General features: G+C 46.1%; 2 protein-coding genes across 4 annotated transcripts; one reads left to right on the top strand and one right to left on the bottom strand.

The window, feature by feature from the left end:
• Positions 1-2: 2 nt before the first annotated feature.
• mrps28 (mitochondrial ribosomal protein S28) lies at positions 3-717 on the top strand. Of its 2 annotated transcripts, none has more exons than XM_032563230.1 (2): positions 3-559; positions 596-712. In XM_032563230.1, exons 1-2 carry the CDS (start codon positions 57-59, stop codon positions 642-644), a joined length of 552 nt encoding a protein of 183 aa, XP_032419121.1. In that variant the 5' UTR covers positions 3-56; the 3' UTR covers positions 645-712. The 2 variants fall into 2 exon arrangements, with proteins under 2 accessions (XP_032419121.1, XP_032419120.1); XM_032563229.1 differs by having other exon boundaries at positions 5-568; positions 605-717.
• Positions 718-2,840: 2,123 nt separating this feature from the next.
• LOC116720100 (calpain-1 catalytic subunit-like) lies at positions 2,841-21,580 on the bottom strand. Of its 2 annotated transcripts, XM_032563171.1 has the most exons (21): positions 21,341-21,580; positions 21,194-21,263; positions 17,563-17,681; positions 17,189-17,322; positions 16,939-17,107; positions 16,726-16,809; positions 16,533-16,618; positions 16,388-16,462; positions 16,154-16,314; positions 15,894-16,063; positions 15,049-15,060; positions 14,761-14,972; positions 14,630-14,669; positions 7,150-7,215; positions 7,005-7,062; positions 5,355-5,419; positions 5,175-5,243; positions 4,994-5,072; positions 4,329-4,442; positions 4,194-4,252; positions 2,841-3,580 (listed from the first exon to the last, which is right to left on the bottom strand). In XM_032563171.1, exons 1-21 carry the CDS (start codon positions 21,578-21,580, stop codon positions 3,554-3,556), a joined length of 2,109 nt encoding a protein of 702 aa, XP_032419062.1. In that variant the 3' UTR covers positions 2,841-3,553. The 2 variants fall into 2 exon arrangements, with proteins under 2 accessions (XP_032419062.1, XP_032419061.1); XM_032563170.1 differs by having other exon boundaries at positions 4,994-5,243.
• Between the last annotated feature and the right edge of the window lie 1,387 nt (positions 21,581-22,967).

The raw sequence follows: 22,967 nt of genomic DNA, 5'->3' as shown, positions 1-22,967 counted from the left end.
GTGGCCCAACAGGAAAGTCAAAGGGAACTCGTCTTCTTCCGGTATTGGAGGACAACATGGCAGCCTTGTGGAGACTTAGGTTCGGGTGCCGGTCCGCGTTCCGCTTCTCCTCGAGCGTTTCCGTCCGGGCCTGCTTCAGCACGGACAGTGAGGACGGAACCAGAGCCGGGGCCGGCTTCGCGGCAGCCTTTCAGCGGCAGGCGGAGCTCCAGCGGGAGGCAGAGACCTCCGCGCCCGATCAGAGTGCCTCCATCTCCGGCCAGGAGCAGACCTTCGCCTCGCTCTTCCAGGCAGTTCCGGTCAGAGACAAGGTTGTGGTTGGGAACATCTTCCATGTGGTCCGGGACGACCTGTACATCGACTTCGGAGGGAAGTTTCACTGCGTCTGCCGGAGACCCGCGGCCGGAGGAGAGAGGCTGCAGCGGGGCTCCAGGGTCCGGCTGAGGGTCCTGGACCCGGAGCTCACCGCCCGGTTCCTGGGAGCCAAGACCGACACCACCCTGCTGGAGGCCCAGGCGGTCCTGCTGGGTCCGCTGGAGGGAAGGGAAGCCCAGGGGGGGCCAGAAGCAGGACTAGAACCGGAACAATGGCTGAAGCCAGAAGCGGGACCAAAAACAGTTCTGGTTCAGCGTCTGGACCGCTGAGTGAATCATTGCAATAATCTTTTAAATCAAGTTTGTGTAAAATGATCAGAATAAATATTTATAAAGTATTAAAGTGTTTCTGTCTGCAGTTTCTGAGACCCAGTTCGCTGGAGTCTGGCCCAAACTAAGCCAATAAGATCAGAACCAGAGAGTCCATCAGTCAGGATGTTCTGATGAGCCGGGTCAAACCCAGCACTGAGATCCAGGGATACCAAGACTGAAGTTCTGGACCCACCACTGTTACGATGTGGATCATCCAGAACTTTTACCAACGGTTCCTGTTCTGTGGTCCAAGACCGACTGGGAACAGGTTCGTTAATACCTGGAGCAGCTTGGACCGAACCTGGAATGAACCCGTTAGTACCTGGCTCCTTTAATATCCAGGCATTAATGTGTTCATTAATATCCAGGCATTAATGTGTTCATTATTAAACCTTTTCCTGGTTCAATAATCCGGCAGATCAGAGATTAACAAACATCTTCAGTTGGATTTATCCAGCAGAAATACTTGGACTAGACAGATGGAGAAGCAGATTTTCAGTACATTTACAGAAATAAATTCAGGCAACTTTGAAGAAATTGAATTATTTTATTTTAAAGCTTGTATGTATAAACAGGCTAATGACATTTTATGTAATCCAAAATTAGGAGCTTATATTCCAGTAAAGGATGTTTTGTAGGCCCCAGAGGTTTGTGGCCCCTCGGCTTTTAGAAACCCAGGATCGAAAATGTTCCCCGATTTAAATGAAAACAAAATGTTTTATGTGTGAACTGTCAGGATAACTGGACATCATCCCATTTCCCCATGCTGGACATTTTAGTTTGGCAGTAATAGTGCATGAAATGAATCATATGAAGTAACATCTATATTGTTGTGTTTTTATGTTTTGTGTCATGCAAGCTTTGCTTTGATCCTATTACTGTAACTGCAATCAAAGATCACTGATGTGTGTTGGAGGGAGCTGCCAGGTGAAAGGTCAGGAAAAGGAGAATTAGTAATAATCATGTTGAATGTGAATCAGAAATGACCTTTAACCTCAGTAAAGTTGAACACTGGCTGCTGACATGTCTGAGAGGCGAGCCGGTGCTGATGATCGGCCTAAAGAACTGAAACTGCAGGAAACTGAAGGAAAGTTTACAGGCTAAAGGACTGTGACCCTTGACCTGACCGGGACAAGAACACAGACGTGACATCATGTCTCCAAAGCAAAGGTGGATCTGAGATCATCTATTCAAGCAGACAGCCCATGGAAGAGGCAGACGGTGACGTGAGAGTGACCTCTGAGCATCATTAGTCGTCTGCAGGAGGAGAGAAGCGGCGGCTTGTTCCTCCTGTCAGGTCGGATCAACGGGCCACAGATCCACCAGGAAGAGTCTGCAGCAGAGCCCCTGTACATGCAAGAGGAAATTCCCCCAAGATCCAACACCTGCAGCTTTGAATCGGGACTCTTCCAGCATCCGGGCCCTCAGGCCTCGGCTCCCAGGGGCCCCTCACTCTGCCGGGACAGATCCTATGTCAACACATTGGGCTGCAGTTTGTGGTTCAGTTCTCCGTCTGTCTTGCAAATTGTTCTCCCAGCGCTCAGTGACAGAGGTTAGGCTGAGAGGTGTTGGATTGAAGTTGATTTTATTATTGTCTCTTGGATTTGATGGTTGCATCTGTTTCCTGCTACTGCTGAACTCTGGGTGACCCCCTAACCCTACCCGTACCTTAACCCCTCACCTTAACCCCTCACCCATTAAATGAGCAAACAGTCACTGGTGGACTTTCTGTGTGTCACCCTGCAGTCCTCTGATGGCTGTAACTAATCAGGGTGTTTGAGTGAATAAAGGTGTAACTACTGGTTGCTTAGCAAAACAAGGAGAAGATCAAAATTTCTCCTCTGAGATTTACAAACCAAAACTCTAAATCCTAACCAAACTTTAAGAGAATGTTGTGAAAATGAGAACGACGGTTAACGGGTCTGATCTGTGGGAGTTCTGTGGCGAGCTAACCCGACCCGACCCGACCAGTTCCTAATGAATTTCACCAGAACCTGTGGACTGGGTTTGGACCTGTAGTGACCTTCTGGTTCTGACCCGGTTTATTGTCTGGATCTGGAATATTTCAGGATAAAAAGCGTTTGATGAACCTGGAGGGAACCGGGCTTTAGGTTCTGATCCAGGAGGTTAAAGGATGTAGATAGTCACACACAGTCAGCTGATCTGCTTCACTTTATTAAAGCTGTGGGTTCAATAAACCCTGAGCAGGTTCTCACAGGCATAAATACCGAGGAGCTACAGCGCCCTCTATCAGGTCAAAGTGGTACAGCAGGAGGGAGGAAGAGCTCAGGAACAGCAGGACTGTTGGTCGGTTCTGGGTTAGACGACCCGGTGGAGCCCAGCTGCAGGTCAGTAGAAATGAATGAATGAATGAATGAATGAATGGATGAATGAATGAATGTGTGTTCTCAATTTGAGTTTGAAACTTTCTTAGATGATCCGTTTTGTTAAATAACTTCTGAAATGAAAGCAGCTGATCATAGTGAATGACTTCTGACTGCAGCTGAACACCAGAACCAGAACCAGAACCAGTTCTGAGTACCCAATGAGAGAATGCTGATGGACGAGCCGTCTCACCTGACCAGGTGAGTCCTCTCAGGTTAAGCTGAGCTTGGTGGATTCATGCATGTTAGTGAAGGTTATGATAATTAACAGGTAAATACAAGTGAATATAATAAATACACTTAAAATCAGACTGAGGCTCAACACTGTAGCCTTGCTGTCCTATCCAGTAATTATTATATAATTATTATGATTATGATAGTGACTCTGTAGTATTGTGGACGTTTTGTAGCTCGGTGGAGCAGCAGCATCTTCTCAGTCTGGGTGTTTTGCTCTCATCTGTCCTCTTGGGGGCGCTCTGGGTTTCAGCCACACATGGTCACAAAGAGCCACTGTGGAGAAGAAGCAACAGACAAACAGTGAATGTCAGGCGCCCCTGGTGGCTGCACTTCCTGTCTGTTGTCATGGAAACGTCAGTTCATTTGAGTCTCACTGGATATCTAGAATCAGTTCATTAGAATGATCCGTTCATCAGGTCTCAGTTCATTTCTACAGAACAGCGCCTCCTCCAGCACAATCTGCGTACGTCATTATTCAGAACCCGATCCGTTTCCGCCATGACCAGAACCCGGAAGACCCACTCAGCAGGACGCCGACCTCATCGAAAACTGAGAATGACTCAGCAAGTGAAGTGATTCGCTTCAGTTTGATCACTCATCGGTGTGACCACTTTAAAATGTATAAGAAAATATGAAGTTCATACCATTTTCAAGACGGTAATGCTAAGTAACATCGTCTTTTAATTATTTATTTTTTGTTTTAAATTACTTATGTAAGTTTCTCATTATTCCAGTAACAAAAAGGATTTTGTGTATCTCACTTAAGAGAGCTGGTGAAACTAGATAAGAAATGAAAGTCTGATGCTGGAGAAGTAAGCTAGCAATATTTAAGTCCAGAGGACCAGAACCAAGCTGTAGAGTAAAAGGACAGAACAGGGTTTGGTACCTCCATGAGGTTCATCTCCACAGTTCCAGTCCCGTCTCTGTCCAGGCCCTGGAAGATTCCTGACCAACAGACTCCAACAGGTCAGTTCAGAACCACATGAACAGAACCGGCTCACGGATCAGGGTGTGGACTTACTGAACATGGTCTCCAGTTTGACCAGGCAGCAGGTGAAGTTGTCGAAGTCGATGATTTCACTGTCGGCGTATCGAGCGATCAACATCTGATACAGCTTGTTGTTCAGTTTGAACCCTGCAGATGGAGCACATCACGGGTCAGGTCCGGAGAACCAAGCCCGGTCCATGGGTTGGACCGGGCTTGGACAATTTATTGTCTGGGCTATGGACAATAAACAGCACCCTCTCCACCACATAGTGGACAGACAGCGGAGCACCTTCTCACATAGACTGCTCCAGCTCCGCTGTCGTAGGGACAGATACAGGAAATCCTTCCTGCCACAGGCCATCTCACTGTACAATAAAAGCTAAATCATTGTTCTGCACTAATCAGTCCAATTTTGCACAACTGCACTGTGGCACACTTGCTGTACATATATTTACATATACATATCTGCATTTTGTTTAAATCCTTGCAAGGACTGCTCTTAGCTGCTTTTATATTGACAGCATTTCATATTTTATTCTTATTTTATCTTGTCTACATTGCTACTCAGTGGTGGATGTTATTGTGTCTTGTCTCTATGCTGTAACTGCGAAATAATTTCCCTGCTGGGATGAATAAAGTAATTCTACTCTATTCTATTCTATTCTATTCTAAACTTCTTCCGGGAACATAAAACTCACCGCCGTTTTCCAGCGCCAGACGCATCTCATAAGAGTTCATGCAGCCGGACTTATCCAGATCAAACTCTCTGAAGATCCCCTGGAACACAACATAATCTCCTGAAAACCTAAACTGGACCCAGCAGGTTCTTAACCCTGACCCGTCTGGGTCAGAACCAGCCTGACTACTCCACTGACTCACCAGCCACTTCCTAATCTTGTTCCAAAGGATCTGAAACTCCAGCAGACCGAGCCGAGCGCTGCCGTCTTTCTGAGTTTCAGTTAAGGTGTACCTGATCCAGACCCGGTAATGTGTTCTGACCAGGCCAGAACCTCGTTCAGGCCGGATCAGAACCGACCCTGTCATTCAGAGGGAGGATACGTCCATAAGGCTGACCATGGCCCGGCAGGACTCCATGCTGAATCCATCCGTCTGCAGGTCTCTGTCTGCAACAACAGACACAAGAAACAAGAAGCATCTTCAGGAAGTGGAACCTGAAGCCTACAGGAAGTGGAACCTGAAACCTACAGGAAGGGAAACCTGAAACCTTCAGGAAGTGGAACCTGAAACCTACAGGAAGTGGAACCTGAAACCTTCAGGAAGTGGAACCTGAAACCTTCAGAAAGTGGAACCTGAAACCTACAGGAAGTGGAACCTGAGGCCTACAGGAAGTGGAACCTGAGGCCTACAGGAAGTGGAACCCTGAAGCCTACAGGAAGTGGAACCTGAAATCTACAGGAAGTGGAACCTGAAACCTACAGGAAGTGGAACCTGAAACCTTCAGGAAGTGGAACCTGAAACCTTCAGGAAGTGGAACATGAAACCTACAGGAAGTGGAACCCTGAAGCCTACAGGAAGTGGAACCTGAAACCTACAGGAAGTGGAACCCTGAAGCCTACAGGAAGTGGAACCCTGAAGCCTACAGGAAGTGGAACCTGAAACCTACAGGAAGTGGAACCCTGAAACCTACAGGAAGTGGAACCTGAAACCTACAGGAAGTGGAACCCTGAAGCCTACAGGAAGTGGAACCCTGAAGCCTACAGGAAGTGGAACCTGAAACCTATAGGAAGTGGAACCCTGAAGCCTACAGGAAGTGGAACCCTGAAGCCTACAGGAAGTGGAACCTGAAACCTACAGGAAGTGGAACCTGAAACCTTCAGGAAGTGGAACCTGAAACCTACAGGAAGTGGAACCTGAGGCCTACAGGAAGTGGAACCCTGAAGCCTACAGGAAGTGGAACCTGAAATCTACAGGAAGTGGAACCTGAAACCTTCAGGAAGTGGAACCTGAAACCCACAGGAAGTGGAACCTGAAACCTACAGGAAGTGGAACCTGAGGCCTTCAGGAAGTGGAACCCTGAAGCCTACAGGAAGTGGAACCTGAAACCTACAGGAAGTGGAACCTGAAACCTTCAGGAAGTGGAACCTGAAACCTTCAGGAAGTGGAACCTGAAACCTACAGGAAGTGGAACCTGAAACCTACAGGAAGTGGAACCTGAAACCTTCAGGAAGTGGAACCTGAAACCTACAGGAAGTGGAACCTGAAACCTTCAGGAAGTGGAACCTGAAACCTTCAGGAAGTGGAACCTGAAACCTACAGGAAGTGGAACCCTGAAGCCTACAGGAAGTGGAACCTGAAACCTACAGGAAGTGGAACCTGAAACCTTCAGGAAGTGGAACCTGAAACCTACAGGAAGTGGAACCTGAAACCTTCAGGAAGTGGAACCTGAAACCTTCAGGAAGTGGAACCTGAAACCTACAGGAAGTGGAACCCTGAAGCCTACAGGAAGTGGAACCTGAAACCTACAGGAAGTGGAACCTGAAACCTTCAGGAAGTGGAACCTGAAACCTACAGGAAGTGGAACCTGAAACCTTCAGACTGTGATGTTCTTGCTCTACCCTGCAGACCCTAACATCTCCACCCAGTGTACACCTGGTAGATACTGCTGGGGGAACCCTGTTGTGTGGAACCTGATTGGCTGCAGAAACATGGATGACCCGCCCCACATGTGCAGATTTCAAAAAGACTCACGTTTGGAGACGACCCTGTTGAGGACGGTTCTGAGCTCCCGCACTGAGATCTCCATGTCCTGAGGACAGAAAGCAAAGAGTGAGCAGGTTTCTGAGCATGCTCAGAGCTGAGCAGCCACTAAAAGAGCCTGAGGATTTGAACTCACGTCTCCGGACAGCTGAGCAAACAAGGACCTAAAGGAGTCGTCAATGTCACCCTCAGAGATTTCCTCCTGTGAACACAAAGTAAGGCGTTACTGATGTGAGGCCACTTTCTTCAGTAACTAATAATCTAAGGCGGCGGTTTTCAAAGTGTGAGGCGCGCCTCCCCTAGGGGGCGCCAGAGCACTTTAGGGGAGGCGCGGTGCGAGGGAAAAAATAAACCGGAAAAGAAGATATCTGCTTGCTGTCTTGTGCATAGCGTGAGTAATCGTTTTTTCCTTTGTAAGCCTCCGCTCTTTCATACAGCACGCTCTTTTAGCTCCAGATCAATTGTTTAGATGAGCCACAAAAAGAGCTCCACGATTTTGCAACTGTTTAGGTTTTTAATTTATTTTTTAATTTCAAGGAAATGTGCAACATTTACAGATGTGTTCCAAAGATCTGATCAAAATGTTTTTGTTAAGATGTGAAAACACTGTTGTTGTGGAAAACTCCCTGCTGGAGCCAGCGTCGTGACGTCAGAGACATTATTGGGGATGTACCACGCGCCTTCGCGTATTCATGACTCTTGACTTTCAGTGTGCTTCGCTAGCAGACACATGCAGTTCTGTTCCTCACTAAAATGTTGAATTCTTTGTGTGTACGTGTGCGTTGATGACAATGTAAGTACATAATTCATTTCATCCGCTTATGTTTCTTACATGCTGTTTAGTTCGGCAACCGTGTAACCTTGGTTACCGCGAGCTCCAACGTATTTTGATGAGGAAATGCCTATTTCTTAAATGCCTGGCTAAACGCTCATTTCTTGGTTTAACGTTACAAGAATAGTTCAGTTTGAGAGTTGTCTGGCAGTACTCTGAATTGTAGTGTTATTTCTACTGTTCTGAAGATGTTCCGGACGGTAAACTAGCTTCCAAATGTAGCATCGAGCGCTTATGGAGCCGGTATGTTCGAGTGGATAATCATTTTCTCGATCTCGCGGCGGGAAGAACCGCTTCTACCATTCGTGGTCTTTATGCGCCACCCTGTGGTCATTAAGTGTACTGCATCTATATGCTCTGTATTAACACTGAGTGCCTAGTTCTCACCTATACTATCCTGTTATTACTTGTTACTTGCAGTAATTCTCTTCCTTGTTATATTAATGTTACTGAAGTGTTACTGAATTGCAATTACAATTATATATATTGTTAATGTAACTGGATGTGTATATTTGATTCTACCTGAAATCGAATATTTTGCATACGTTAGAATTTGTATATGCATACGTGGAATTTAGATGTAAAATATTCTAATTACTCTTTCTGTATATGTTTATCTTGCAGAGACCACACACACACACACACACACACATACACATATGCTTATCAATAAATCCCATAACATCACCTAAAGTCGCAGCTGTTCTCTGACCGGAGCACATAGTCAGTGAGGGGGCGACTAGCCATCGACGTACACGTCCGTCACAGTTGGTATCTCAAACATTAAACTCAGAATCTCAGATGTAACGTTTGTTTGAGAAAACGGTTAAAAATGAGTTTGGGGTTCTTATCATTAGAAAAATGAAAAAAGGGCGTATTGGCCATACAAAGGCCCTGATAAAATAATTAAAATGGGAGGAAATGTTTTAAAATGTTCATGTGTTAAATTTCATTCAGATAAAGTGTCATTTAAGATGAGATGGTTCTAAAATAAAAGCAATTAGAAGCTGTTTTGTAGTGGCATTTGGGGGGGGGCAGCAGGCATTGTGCTCCTTGGAGGGGGGCTCACCCTTTCATACTTTGAAAACCCCTGATCTAAGGCGTTGCGTTTTCAAATCCAGTTCTCAGACTACAGTTACTTATCGAAATCAGTTTGCGTTACTATTTTCTTTTGTAATTTCATTTCATTTCCTCTACGCGTCTTGGGGAGTGACCGCCGTTTCTGTGCGACAGCATCAGCACCGACAGAAACCAACAATGGAAACGAGACGAGCATTTTCCTGCTGGAAAAACAGGAACTGTTTTGAGTTTGTCATGGAGTCTGATTATTATAAGCAGCTTTGGGCTTGTCTTTTTCTAAAGTCGCTTGCAGATTTAATGAATCACTGGCTGCAGTTTTGGGCTGTTTTTGAACATGAAGTTACTGATTTGGGCTTGGAAATAATCAGAGACACATAATCAGCCCCAGAATGTGTCTGACATCCAGGTAGTTTTAGTCCATCGTTTCCGTCCTGCTGCGTCTTTGTTAATGTCAAGTTAAAATATGACCTCTGAATGAGGTGGAGCTTCGCTTTGCGCTACAACAAACTGCAAACATGGAGACTAATATGAACAGAGCAATGAACATGAAAACAGCCCCGAATGAACGAGTCCGTAAAGTTGTGCAACTAAACGGCATTATAATTATTAATATTAAGATATGTGTCACTAATCTGTGCTGAGGAGCCGCAGGAGGAGCGCTGCGCTGCGACAGCGAGCACAGGGCCGTAACACACAGCCTGGAGGCTGGGGGCAGACGGGGGGCTTTAAAATCCTTCTTATAGTTTTCCAGACAATAGAAACACAAAAACGCACAAATTACTAAAGTTTTTTTTGTATTGTAGTAACCAGTAAAAAATCTTCCCTTCAGTTCAACCTTATAAGTGGAGACACATTGTTGATGTTAACATTATAAAATACACTGCCTGGCCAAAAACAAGTCGCCACCTGGATTTAACTAAGCAAATAGATACAAGCCTCCTATTGGATAAGTGCTGCATAGGCAATTATCTTTCAGCTGGCAACAAGTTATTTAACCCCAGCTGATGCAATGAGTAACTCCTCATTTCTTAAACAACCATGGCAAAAGACACATCCTGTGGTCGTGGAAAAGACGATAGTCTGTTTAAGAAGGGTCAAATCATTGGCATGCATCAAGCAGAGAAAACATCTAAGGAGATTGCAGAAACTACTAGAATTGGGTTAAGAACTGTCCAACGCATCATTAAAAACTGGAAGGATGGTGGGGAACCATCGTCTTCCAGGAAGAAATGTGGTCGGAAAAAAATCCTGAATGATCGTGATCGGCGATTACTTAAACGTTTGGTCAAATCAAATCGAAGAAAAGCAACAGCAGAACTCAGGAGTATGTTTAATTGTGAACGCAAAAGCATTTCCACACGCACAATGCGAAGGGAACTCAAGGGGTTGGGATTGAACAGCTGTGTAACCGTAAGAAAACCTCTAATCAGTAAGGCTAACCAGAAAAAAAGGCTTCAGTTTGCTAGGGAGCATAAAGATTGGACTCTGGAGGAATGGAAGAGGGTCATGTGGTCTGATGAGTCCAGATTTACCCTGTTCCAGAGTGATGGGCGCATCAGGGTAAGAAGAGAGGCAGGTGAAGTGATGCACCCATCATGCCTAGTGGCTACTGTACAAGCCTGTGGGGGCAGTGCTATGATCTGGGGTTGCTGCAGTTGGTCAGGTCTAGGTTCAGCAACATTGTGTGCCCAAAGAATGAGGTCAGCTGACTACCTGAATATACTGAATGACCAGGTTATTCCATCAATGGATTTTGTCTTCCCAAATGGAACGGGCATATTCCAAGATGACAATGCCAGGATTCATGGGGCTCACATTGTGAAAGAGTGGTTCAGGGAGCATGAGACATCTTTTTCACACATGGATTGGCCACCACAGAGTCCAGACCTTAACCCCATTGAGAATCTTTGGGATGTGCTGGAGAAGGCTTTGCGCAGTGGTCAGACTCTCCCATCATCAATACAAGATCTTGGTGAAAGATTAATGCAACACTGGATGGAAATAAATCTTGTGACACTGCAGAAGCTTATTGAAACAATGCCACAGCGAATGCGGGCTGTAATCAAAGCTAAAGGCGGTCCAACAAAATATTAGAGAGTGTGACCATTTTTTGGTGGCGAATTTTTTTTTGGCCAGGCAGTGTATCTTGCAATAAATGGTGGTAACTCTCCTTAACGTGTATATTCTCCTGACTGGTCCTTTTAGAAACAAACAGTCGATATAATGACAACAAAAAGTCAGCGGATTTTAATATGCAGCGGAGACTTTAACGTCTGATTAAATCTGAAAATCGGCTCTTCAAACGGGAAACCCGACGCAAAAAACATTAGCAGAAGATTAAATACCAGGATGAGTGAGGTGGAGTCGTGAACGTTTGGAGAGAAAGAAACCCAAAGAGTCGAGATTACTCTCACTACTCACATGCTCACAACGTCTTCTACTAGATTACTGCTTTATGTTCAGGGACATCGTTTTAGGGCAGACAGCTGTGAAATGGGACCTGATGCTCTTTCAGGTCATGGACCCATTTACATCTCAATCCGTCTGAATAACAACAGGAGGTCCAATCTGGAGACTGAACTCTAACATTTTGAACAAATTGGACATTAGAGATAAACTAAAACGTGAAATTAATTTATATTTAGAAAATAACGATAATGAGGAAGTGACTCCTCCTATAATCTGGGACGCGTTAAAAGCAGTGATTAGGGGTAAAATTATATCCATAACCTCATATGAGAAGAGAATCAGAGAAAACAAACTCCAGGAATTAGAAGAGGATTTGAAACAATTACAGAGAGAACATGCAAAATCTCCCAAAGATGACAACACCAAACATAAGATTATAAAACTAAAGAAAGAAATAGAAGAAATAAACATTCAGGAAATCCAAAAAAAGCTTATTTTTATAAAACAGCAATACTATGAGGTAGGTGGGAAATCCCTGAAACTTTTATCATATAGGTTAAGAAAACAACAAGCCTGCAGAACTATACATAAAATAAGAAACAACGTAACAAAGGCAATCTGGAGAAAATCAAAAACTGCTTTCAAAAATAAAACACTATATTCCCAGTCACAGACAAGCAGCGACAACCAGATCGATGCCTTTCTGGAAAAGACCAATCTTCCAACGATCACTGATGAACAAAATAAAAAATTAATATCCAAAATTACAAAAGAGGAAATTCAATCAGCAATCAAGAGAACTAAACAGGGAAAGTCTCCAGGGACAGATGGATTCACTACAGAATGGTACAAAATTATGCAAGACCAACTAATCCCAACATTAGAGAAAACTTTCAACTGGGTTTTAGAAAATCAAAATATTCGCCCTCATGGAGAGAAGCAGTGATTTCAGTCATACTGAAGGAAGGGAAAGACAAACTGGAATGTTATCGTCCTGTAAGTCTTCTAAACAATGATTATAAACTCTTCACCTCCATACTGTCTGAAAGAATAGAAGTCATATTACCAGCTTTAATACATAAAGGTCAGACTGGCTGATCATATTCAGAGACATTAGAAAAACACATTGTGAGAAAAGTCACTCAGCAAAAACTACAGGCACTGATATTAAGTCTAGATGCAGAGAAAGCATTTGATTCAGTCGTTTTATATAAAGTGCTTTCAAAATTTGGATTTCATACAACGATAATCGACACATTTAAATCATTATATACTAAACCAACAGCTAGAACTAAAATTAATGGAGATTTGACCGATTCATTCACTTTGGAGAGAGGAAGGAGACAGGGCTGTTGTCACCTCTCCTCCTCGCCTTGTTTATTGAGCCATGAGTCAACCGATCAGGCAGAGGTCAGAGGTCACAACGACATCTGGGGAGCAAAAGCTATCCTTGATCGCTGACGATTTATTGATAAGTATAACACAGTTATTCCCTTTTTAAGTTTGAGCTCCTGGATAGAATCCATCAGGATGAATATCCTTCCACAGTTATTGTACTTATTTCAATGTCTACCAGTCAGAATCCCATCTAAACGGTTCTTAGAGTGGGATAGATTAATAACGAGGTACAGTATCTGTGGCAGGGTAAAAAATTAAGTTTAGAACTCTGCAACTAAAAAAGGAAAAGGTGGAATGGGCCTTAATACAACCATGCAGCCCAGCTGAGACCTTTAGTCTGCCTCTGTTCACCATCATATACTGCAGCGTGGAGGGAAAGAGAAGGAACGACGATAACAGGAATCCCACTAACAGCCCTACTTAGTGATTATAAATGATAAAAACAGCAGATCCCAGAAGACTCTATAACTGGTAGCTTCCTCAAGTCCTGGCAGGAATTGGCTAAAATTGGCAGAATATGAGATGCATCCAAAATATCTAAAATTATGCAAAATGATTCAGATTTTACACCAAATAGAATTGATATGGTAATTCAAGTTATGGATCTCAAAAGGATTAACTACCTATTATTCATTTGTCCACAAAGGGACATTTCAGAGTTTTGAAACCTTACAGACGGATCATGGACTGGGAAAAGATGATTTTTTAGGTACCTGACATTATTTTAATAGAAATTTTAAAGAGGTGTTGAGAAAAAATGATTCAAGTTTCATGGAGGTATTTCTATCACTAATTAATCCCAGATCAGACAGCAGAATTATCTCTAAGTTATATAATGCCATACAGCTATCTAAACATGAGAAAACAGAATACATAAAGAGGAAAAGGAAATGAAGGTATTAATCCCACAAGAAGGCTGGGAGGAAATCTGTCAGCTGCAGTGGGTCTCCACCGGATCAAACACATGGCGGGAGTTTTGCTGGAAAAACCATTTTTTGTTCCACCCATTCAGAGACGATATGGAAGCAACAGGGACGCCTGCTGGAGACTCTGTGGGTCCAACAGAGCCAAACCACTTCCATGTTTTTGGGACTGCCAAGTAATAAAACCATATTGGGAAAAGTTCCACAAACACATTGAAAATATATTTAATGTAAAAATTTCATTCAAATGTGAATCTTTGTATTTGGGCAACTTACAGTTGGACACATGGACCAACAAAGACTAAAAACTGCTGGTTATACTGGCAGCCAGTAAGAAATCCATCACCAGGAAATGGCTAAAACCGGATCCACCCACCATCGACGAATGGATTGAAATTGTTTACCAGATTTATCTTATGGAAAAGATTTATTTTTCCCTCCAAGTTGAAAAAGGAAGTTTTATAAGATCAGGACCAAATGGACTGAGTATGTAAAACCAGTTAGATCTGACTTCATTTGACTGTACTTTGAATTATGTGTCCTGCACTTTTATGTTCTTGTGGTTTTTATTGATGGAGATGGTGCACTCCCCTTTATTGTTCAATTCTGTTCATTTTTGTTATCGTTCACAACTAAAATTAGTAATAGTCTGTAAAAGAAAATACCAGAAAGGCAGTATGGACAAAATCACTTGGACTCTCCGGTTGTAAACTCATGTACGATCTTAAATGGGTAAAGCTGTAATTAATGAATGTGATGGAAATCTGTCTTTCTAAATAAAAAAATAATTACAAAAATAGCTTACAATAAGTATTGGCAAATATCAATGGGATTTTCACAGCGTTGTTGTTAGCAGCTGCTGAAAGGAACTTAAATGTTTTAATGTCACTTAGTTACTTTCCAAATCAAGTAATCAGTAAACTGATTAAAGTTACTTTTTCAAAGTAACTATGCCACCACCGGTCATCTCTCACCTCCTCATCCAGGTTGGCCACCAACACATCGTCCATGTCCCTGCAGAGATTCACATGAGATTCACATGAGCACCAATCAGAGAAGACTGAAATCCAGAACCAGACCTTCTCCAGGTTTCTCACAGACTCACTCGGTCTCGGACTGTTTCTCAGTGAAAACCCTGAGGACAAAGTCTGCCTCCTTCGAGGGCTCAAACGTAGACGGGACGATCAGGTACTCTCCGGGCGGGAGGCGGAACCTGGAGCTCACCTCCCGCAGGTTGATGAAGCTTTCAGAGCGAGCGCAGGAGGAGCGGCGCAGGAAGAAGTCCTTCTTCATGTGAACACCTGCAGAACCTCGGAACTGCCAGATGACCGGACGGAGAGCGTCAACGTCGTTCCCAGAGACAGTACATATGAAATAAATGATAAAAACTGACCTCCTTGGGAATCTGTGAATGAGACAGAAAGAAGAAGTCCTGAAACAGAGTCAACAGAACGCTCTGTAGTGACGAAAGTGAGGAACCGGGACTCAGTGCCGTCCTACAGGACTGACAAGAGGTTCTGATGTTTGCTTCAATCTGATCTTACAGTAGGTGATCGAATCAATCACCAGCAAACACAATGAACCTGCAGATATTCCTGCTGTGTTCGGAGCACCAAAGGTACCAAAGGCACCAGGTGATGGTCAACCCAACACCCAGGACTTCCTGTCCTGTGGGTAAACCTGCAACTGTTCCTGCACTCGTTAAGAAGGTTGATTCACTCTGACTGCTGCATTTGGTGTCTTGAAGCCCATTTGATCAAGAATTTTCCAGGCTGCTGGAGGGAAAACCAGACCTGGATCCGGAGTTTCTCCACAGTCTGCCATTGGAAACAAAAGGTACTCCAACACGACCCGCTTAGACCACTTTAATCAAACTCTAGATCGTTGGCCTGGAAAATCCCGTTTGTTAGGGGCGATCTGAAAAGAGCAAACTCTGGTCCACCTGCAAACCTCCGTCTTCTTCAGTGGTTCTTGGTGCAGCGCCCCCACAGGCCAGGAGGGGAACAAGTTGGTTTGACTCAGAGCAGAAAGGAAGAAAACCACAGCAGCTGGAGAGGGAGCAGAAGATGACGTTCTGGTTCCAGTAGAACCGGGTCGACCGGACCATCAGGAGGAAAACAGCTTTAGCACAGCGTTTCTGGCAAGGTGGTTAGTTTTCTAGTTTTCATGCAGTTCTCAGAGAACGTGGTGGTTTTTGTGGCAGTGGAAGAAATGTTGCAATACTCTAGCAGCTCTGACCTCATAGATGGCGAAGCCGACGGTGTGCATGTCCTCGCCGTGGCGGCGGAACTGGCGGCGGTCCTTCTGCATCAGAGCCACCAGGAAGCTGCAGGCGGCCTGGTCATCCTCAGGGTCATCGTCCTCCTCTAGAAGAGTGATCTTGTACTGAGGGTTGATCCAGAAGGTGTCTGCAGATAGGCATCATGGGAAATGAAGTCTTATCAGAGATAGATCCATGACAGTGGTGCGGCTGAAAGCTCTAGAGCCTTTATCCTCACTGGGGTGGTTCCTGCAGCCTCCAGCTGTGCTTCCTTTCCTCCAGCTGCCCTCGTACGTCACGGTGGTCCAGAAGCTGGTGGCATCCTGACTCAGTGCATCTGGAGTCAGGTTGCAAATCTCCAGACGTGAGAACTGATGCAGAAACTCCTGGAAGGACATCCTGACACAGAAGAACATCAACCCGTTGGGACATTCTGGAGTTCAAGGACTTGGACCGCCCAGTACCAACCTACCAGAACTCTCCATCCTCCATCTTACACAGCATCTCATCCTTTTCTGCAGAATCAATGGCGTTCCACTCTGAGGAGCTGAAACATCAAGATTCCCATCAATGATCCAACTCAAACCTTCTGTTCTTCCTTTCTGTGGAGCACTGACCTGTCGCTCCAGGCGCCGGTCCACTCCACCTGACCCCAGGGGTTCCTGATCCGGATCAGACGCTCCTGCCGCCCGCGGTACTCCAGCTGCAGGAGAAACCAGGAGACAACACACATCAGTGAGCTCTGGTCCAGCATCCAGACTATAGCACCAGGTTGTCTAACCGTGACAGCGAGAGCCGCTCTGAGCTCACCTGTCTGACACCAGTCACTGAGTAGGCGTGGCCTTTCACCAGCTTCTTGAAGGTAACGGCCTCCATGTCAAAGGCACTGGTGATCTAAGGACAGAGAACACTCAGTCATCTTCAACTCACTCAGACTTAGTTTGTTTCTACAAGGAGGCCCGATGGACTCTGGAGTCCGGGAGTTCCTGGAGGCTGATTGGAACAAGTCCAGCAGGGACTCACGTCTATGGAGCATCCCAGCAGCGATCCTCTCTCCAGAGCTTTGCCGATGATCCGGTAGAGATCTCTGGGAGCTTTTTTCAGCTCATACATCTCCGCCACGCCTCCAGTAAAGTCCTCAAAACCTTCAGTGGTGCTGCCGCCGGACAAGGCCTCATACGAGCCATTCAGCCTCAGAAAACACAAACAGGGATGGATGGTTGGATGGATAATCAGGTGGATGGACAAATGTATGGATGGTTCCAGTTCTTACTTGGCGTAGGCCTTTTCCAGCAGGGCGCTCCAGAACTCGCTTCCCTCAGCTGAATGGACGAACAGCAGCTCTCCGTCTTTAACCGGCAGCCGGTCGTCAATCACCACGTCCACCCACTTGCCAAACTGCCAGAACTGAGGACAGACAGAATGAATCCAATCCTGTCTACCAAACTCAGATTTGTAGAATCAGCAGTGAAACTCTGACGGCCTAGTCCAAGGATCCAGGCCTGCAGGGCCGGTGACCTGCTAATGACCTGATGATGAAGCAGACACAAACCTGCAGTGCACCGGCCCTCCAGGCCTGGAGGAAGGACTGGTTCCTCCTACTAGGCCATGTCAGGGGGCGTGGCCTGCTGGCGGGTAGAATCTCACCTGGAAGTGGAAGATGCCGGCGTACAGGTGGCTGAAGTCCTGGCCATGAGGAACCACCCGATGAAGCAGCTGCTGGTTGAGAGTCAGAGATCCGATAGCAGCCAGCAGCCAGCAGTCGCCTGGAGGACAGAGCGAGAGGAGTCAGCTGACGCTTCACTTGGCCAGGTTAGACCAGGTGAGACCAGGTGAGACCAGGAGAGACCAGGTGAGACCAGGAGAGACCGTCTGTCGCTGATACTGTTGGCCGCCATCAAACCCTCGTTTCGCTGCCTCTCACTGACAGGCAGCAACTTTCACTGGTTTGTGGAAAAAAACCTTCAGATGATCACGCATTTAGAGAGAAGGGACTGGCCAGGTTCCAGGTCCTGGTTCTGATCCAGGTTCCAGGTCCTGGTTCTGATCCAGTATAACCAGCCACTGAGCCAGGAGAACCATCTCATCCCTGCAGCTCCTTCCAGGATGGTAGCAGGAATTCAAGCCTCATTCTGACTCTGGACTGAACCGGATCCATCCATCCATCCATCAATCATCCATCATCCATCCATCCATCCATCAGCCTGTGTTCCATGCTGCCTTCAGGTGTCCTCTGTAATCCTGACTTTCTCGATGTTGACTGCCTCAAGCTGCAGGTAAACAGGAAGTGTCTCCTGCTGGGAAGCGGCTGATGCATGATTTATGATTATTGAGAAACATTAATTATTAACCACAACAGTCTCTGTCTGTTCTCTTATAAAAGGTTTATGTTCAGGGGCCATGGAGGTTAGGGGCCCCTGAGTCTGGGCCAGTGTGTCACCAGGATTGTCCAGCAGGTGGGGCTAAAGCAGCTCCAAAGTGACTGAGTTGCTTGTATTTGTGAAACAGCGGCTGAGACTGAAGACACTGAGGAATTCTGGGACATTTTAAGGAATGTTGATGATATTATTAGTAGCTGAGGGATAAAAAATCTTCTTAGAGCAACAATCTGTTGAACCAGAATAGAAAGACATTCTGCAAAGGAAATTTGCTGAGTCCTTTCATGCATAGTGGTCACTACAGTGGACAGCTGTCGAAAAGCCATTTTCTTCTGCTTCTTGTGGAGTTTTATGTTATAAAAGCACACAGACCACTGAAGTGGACACTAATGCATCATAAAATACACCATCAACTGCTGGCCATCAGCTGCAAATGCAAGAAATTATTTTTGTTAAATCCAATATGGCCGACTGTAGACGACTCTTGATGCTGTCTCTCCTCTAGAAATATTGTGACATCAGATAACCCTAAAGAACAAAACTACTGATGTGTTTTTCAAATAACTTCTTTAATTTGGGAGAAAATTACAATTGATCACCTAGAAAAGATCAAATCTTTTTTTTTTTTACAAAATATTTTTCCTACCTTTTTTTAATGCCTTAAGAAAATAAAAAAAATTGGAAAAACATCCTAACACAAAGGATCATAATTCATGCATGAAAGGATTAAAAGGGAAATTAAGTATGAAATAAAAACAGAAAAACAGAAGTACAAGGAAAGGCTGGAGAAAGATCAGGTGCTTCTTCCTGGTTCTCATTCTCATAACTAAACGAGTTCAACATATTTTTCCTGAGGTTTGATTCTTCTGATTTAGTAACGAGATTTCACATCTGAAAAACAAACGTCTGCTCTTTCCTCTGACTTTTTCTCTGCAGCTGAATCTGTCAAACGCTGCCAGGCTGGAAAAGCCGTCAGGAAATACTCAAGGCTGGCTCCGATTTGATCATCTTCCACATGTCACTTCACCAGCAGGGGGCGCCAAGATTTCACTTAGATTTCCATGAGCTGGACTCTGATGCTTTAAAGCAGGGGGGCCCAAAGTGGGTCCCTGAGGGCCGGCATCCTGCATGTTTTAGTGTCTCCCTGGTTTAACGCACCTGGATCCAACTATGGCTCATCAGAGGCCTGAGAGGAACATGGACCTGCTGAGAAGGTTGTTGGTAAAACCAGGGAGGGAATAAAACATGCAGGATGCCGGCCCTCAGGGACCCACTTTGGGCCCCCTGCTTTAAAGGAACCACTAGTGATAAAAATAGACCTTATGTGGGAAGTATTAATGTTAATGTAAAAACAATACAGTAATAATACTGTAGGTTATTTAGTTTTTATCAATTTTAATAAAATATTTTCACAGGAACGTCGCCATGTTGTTCACGCTGCAATGCATTCTGGGTAAATGACGTGTAACGGTCCAACTGCCTGGCTCCTCCAGCCAAAACAGTGATGAGTAACGTTGTTAAGCCTTTTTAATTTGAACCGGAGCGAACTGAAACCGATCAGAACTAGAAATAACAAGAGGTGATGAGGAGGAGGAGCAAACAGAGGAAGAGGAAGAGTTGGCCGGTAAGTACTTCTGTAGCTCTGAATCCGGTTCGGCAAAAGAAGTTTAGGATCCGAACTTTGTCCGGTGTTGGTAGTGGTTCGGTACACTCAGTACCGGTGTTCTAGCTCCGTTAGCATTTCCAGTAGTAATAGCTCCGTTAGCGCTGCTTGCCTTTGACGTTAACCCCGGCGTCTGTAGCGCTGTGTCCGGTTCGGCATCAGCTGTGCTGTGTAGAGTCCGGTGTCGGTGGTAACGGCGAAACCGGACTCTACCACCGACCCGAACCTCCATGGGTCTGGGTCAGTGAACCCATGGAGGGACATCACCGACCCGGTGATGTCTCTGAGGGACATCACCGGGTCGGTCTCCAGTCCAGTTGCCTTCTCACTCCCTCCCAACTGCATCAGAGTTCACTACAGCCGGACCGAGACCGAGGTTTTCAGAGTTCGATGTTTCAGTCTGGATTGGAATTCAAATTTGCATTCACACTCCCCAAACGGATCGGACTTTCTAGACAAACAAATCAGAGTAGAGACTAAACGGAGGGCCGCACCGTGGCGCACTCCAGGTTCTCCGGCTTCCTTCCAGTCCAGAAACATGACTGTCAGGTTAATTGGTCTCTTAGGTCTGAGTGTGTGTGGTTGTTTGTCCTGTCTGTCCCTGTGTTGCCCTGCGACAGACAGGTGACCTGTCCAGGTGACCTGTCCAGGTGACCCCGCCTCTCACCTGAAACGTTCACTGGAGATGGACCAGCACCTCCTGACCCCGCTAGGGACCAGGTGTTAGAAGATGGATGGATGGACTAAACGGGGCTGGTGTGAATGCATCCTTAGTTTATCTGTCATATATATTTATATATACTGTATATACACAAACAGGAGGGCGGGGCTTCGGTTGCCATGACGCCAACCGGTCCCCAGGAGGGGGCATGACGATGCCAGAAAGGCAAAAGAAGCACACACTGGAGGCCCCGCCCCTCGTTTAGGCCCCGCCCCTCAGAGAGCTGCAGCTGTAGCAGCAGGTTGCAGCCACCACTCAGTTTCCTCCTGACTGACTCATCAGCCTCACGGCAACTTTCTACCAAACACTGACTGGCCCCGCCCACCCCGGATCGCCCCGCCCACAGAGCTGCGCAGACAGGTAGCATCTGCCCCACTGCATGCTGGGAACTTAGGACCTTCAGCTTCAGGTTCTGACCCGGCTTGGTCCCGCCTCAGCAGAGGAAACCCAACAGGATCAGGACCAGCAAGGTTCTGAATGAGGTGTAGATGTGGGCAGGTTGCCATGGTAACTCACCCAGCGCCCCCTGGCAGATGTCGGTCCTGGTGGCTCCGCCCACAATGAACCGCGGCTCCGCCGACAGCTCCTGACCAGCCAATCAGAGAAGAGCTGCGTCACCGACACGTCCTCGATTCCCGGCCCGGTTCCGGTTCCGGTTCTTACCGTGGGCCGGCGCCACTCCACGCCCCGGGTCTTGGCGCTGAGTGGGCCCAGCTCCTTGAAGCCCAGAGAGCCGGGTTCTGCCGGAAAGAGCGGGTCCAGGAAGACGGTTCCGTTCTGCAGGCACTCCTCCCTCAGGGCCCAGAAGTCCTGGTTCTGGTACTGGACCGCCTGCTGGACCGAGCCCAGGCCCTCGGCCCGGTCCCGCTCGTGTTGGATTCGACCCGACACGCTGCTGAACATCCTGAGCAGAACCAGAACCAAACACAGAACCGGACCAAAACCGGATCAGAACCAGCAGCGACGCCCCCTGCTGTCTGAAATAGCCTCTGACACGGAACTGGACCCAGTGGTTCCGGTCAAAGTTCTGGACTGAATGGCCCGGATATGAGCTGGACCGGGTCAAAGCCTGTTCTACCATCAGCTGGTTCTGGTTCCAGTTCTGATCAGGGAGCAAAGTGGAAAGTAACAAATTAATTGGGCCGGACCAGCAGAACCATCAGGTCCAGTTCAGGCACATGGTCCGAACCAGTAACCTTCTGCTCCCAGTACAGCTTAGTGGACCAGAGTTCTTGAACTGGTTCCGGCTGGTTCTGAAGTAGTTCAGCTCACCAGCTCTCGGTGTTCTGCTCGAACCGAACCGGGCCGGACCAAACTCTGCTGCTGATTCAATTACACTGACCTAAGAACCGGAACCAGAACCGGGTTCTCCTTCCGAACCTCGCCACCCACAGTAACACCTGTCTGTGCGCGCGCCCGGGACGCTGTGACGAGCACGGCTCTGATTGGTTCAAATGTTTTTCATCAGTTTAGCGACTGGTCCGGACCAGAACTCCCAGTCCGAACCGGGTCGGACCGCAGCTTGAAGTGTGACCCACCTGCGGTTCTGGTTCCGGCGGCTCGATGTCGGGATGTCTCTGAGTTCTGCAGTCTGGTTCTGGTTCCGAATGATGCTGAGGATGCTTCACTGCAGCACCGGCCCCGCCCGGCGGGAGGGGCGGGGCTCCGCATGACGTCACAGCGCCACGGAGGGAGGGGGGGTTAGAGAGCGCCCCCTGCAGGAGGACAGCGGTCCAAACCGAACATCTGGTTCTGGTTCTGACTCAGAAGGCGGGTTCTGGTCCAAAAGCATCAGATCAGAACCGGCTGAGATGAAAAAGAACATTCTGGAAACACGAACAGAACCGTCCGCTCAGGTTCTGGTGGAGGTTCTAACCGGGTCAGAACCTGTTCTGGTTAGTTTCCAGGTTCTAACCGGGTCAGAACCGTGTTTGTGATTTGAGGATTAATAAGGTGTATTTACATATTTAATGCTATTTAATATATGAACTTTGAGCTTTATTTTGTGTTCTGGTAAAGTTTTATTGTGAAAGTTCAGAACTTCCTGTTGTCCAGTGAAACGTGAAGCTGCAGAAAACTGATTATTTAGAAATTACTCCTTTATTTTCTACAATACTGTTTACTGTAAACTTCATGGAAACAGGATTATATTTATTATATTATATTTATCATATTATATGTATTATATTATATTTAGTATATTATATTTATTATGTTGTATTTATTATATCTATTATATTATATTTATCACATTACATACATTATATTATATTTATATTATATCTATTAT

Source organism: Xiphophorus hellerii, chromosome 5 (assembly GCF_003331165.1).
Source record: "Xiphophorus hellerii strain 12219 chromosome 5, Xiphophorus_hellerii-4.1, whole genome shotgun sequence".
In the NCBI taxonomy this organism is placed as follows: domain Eukaryota; kingdom Metazoa; phylum Chordata; class Actinopteri; order Cyprinodontiformes; family Poeciliidae; genus Xiphophorus; species Xiphophorus hellerii.
The sequence above is the reverse complement of the archived record's forward strand: the minus strand, read 5'-3'. Positions and strand labels throughout refer to the sequence as shown.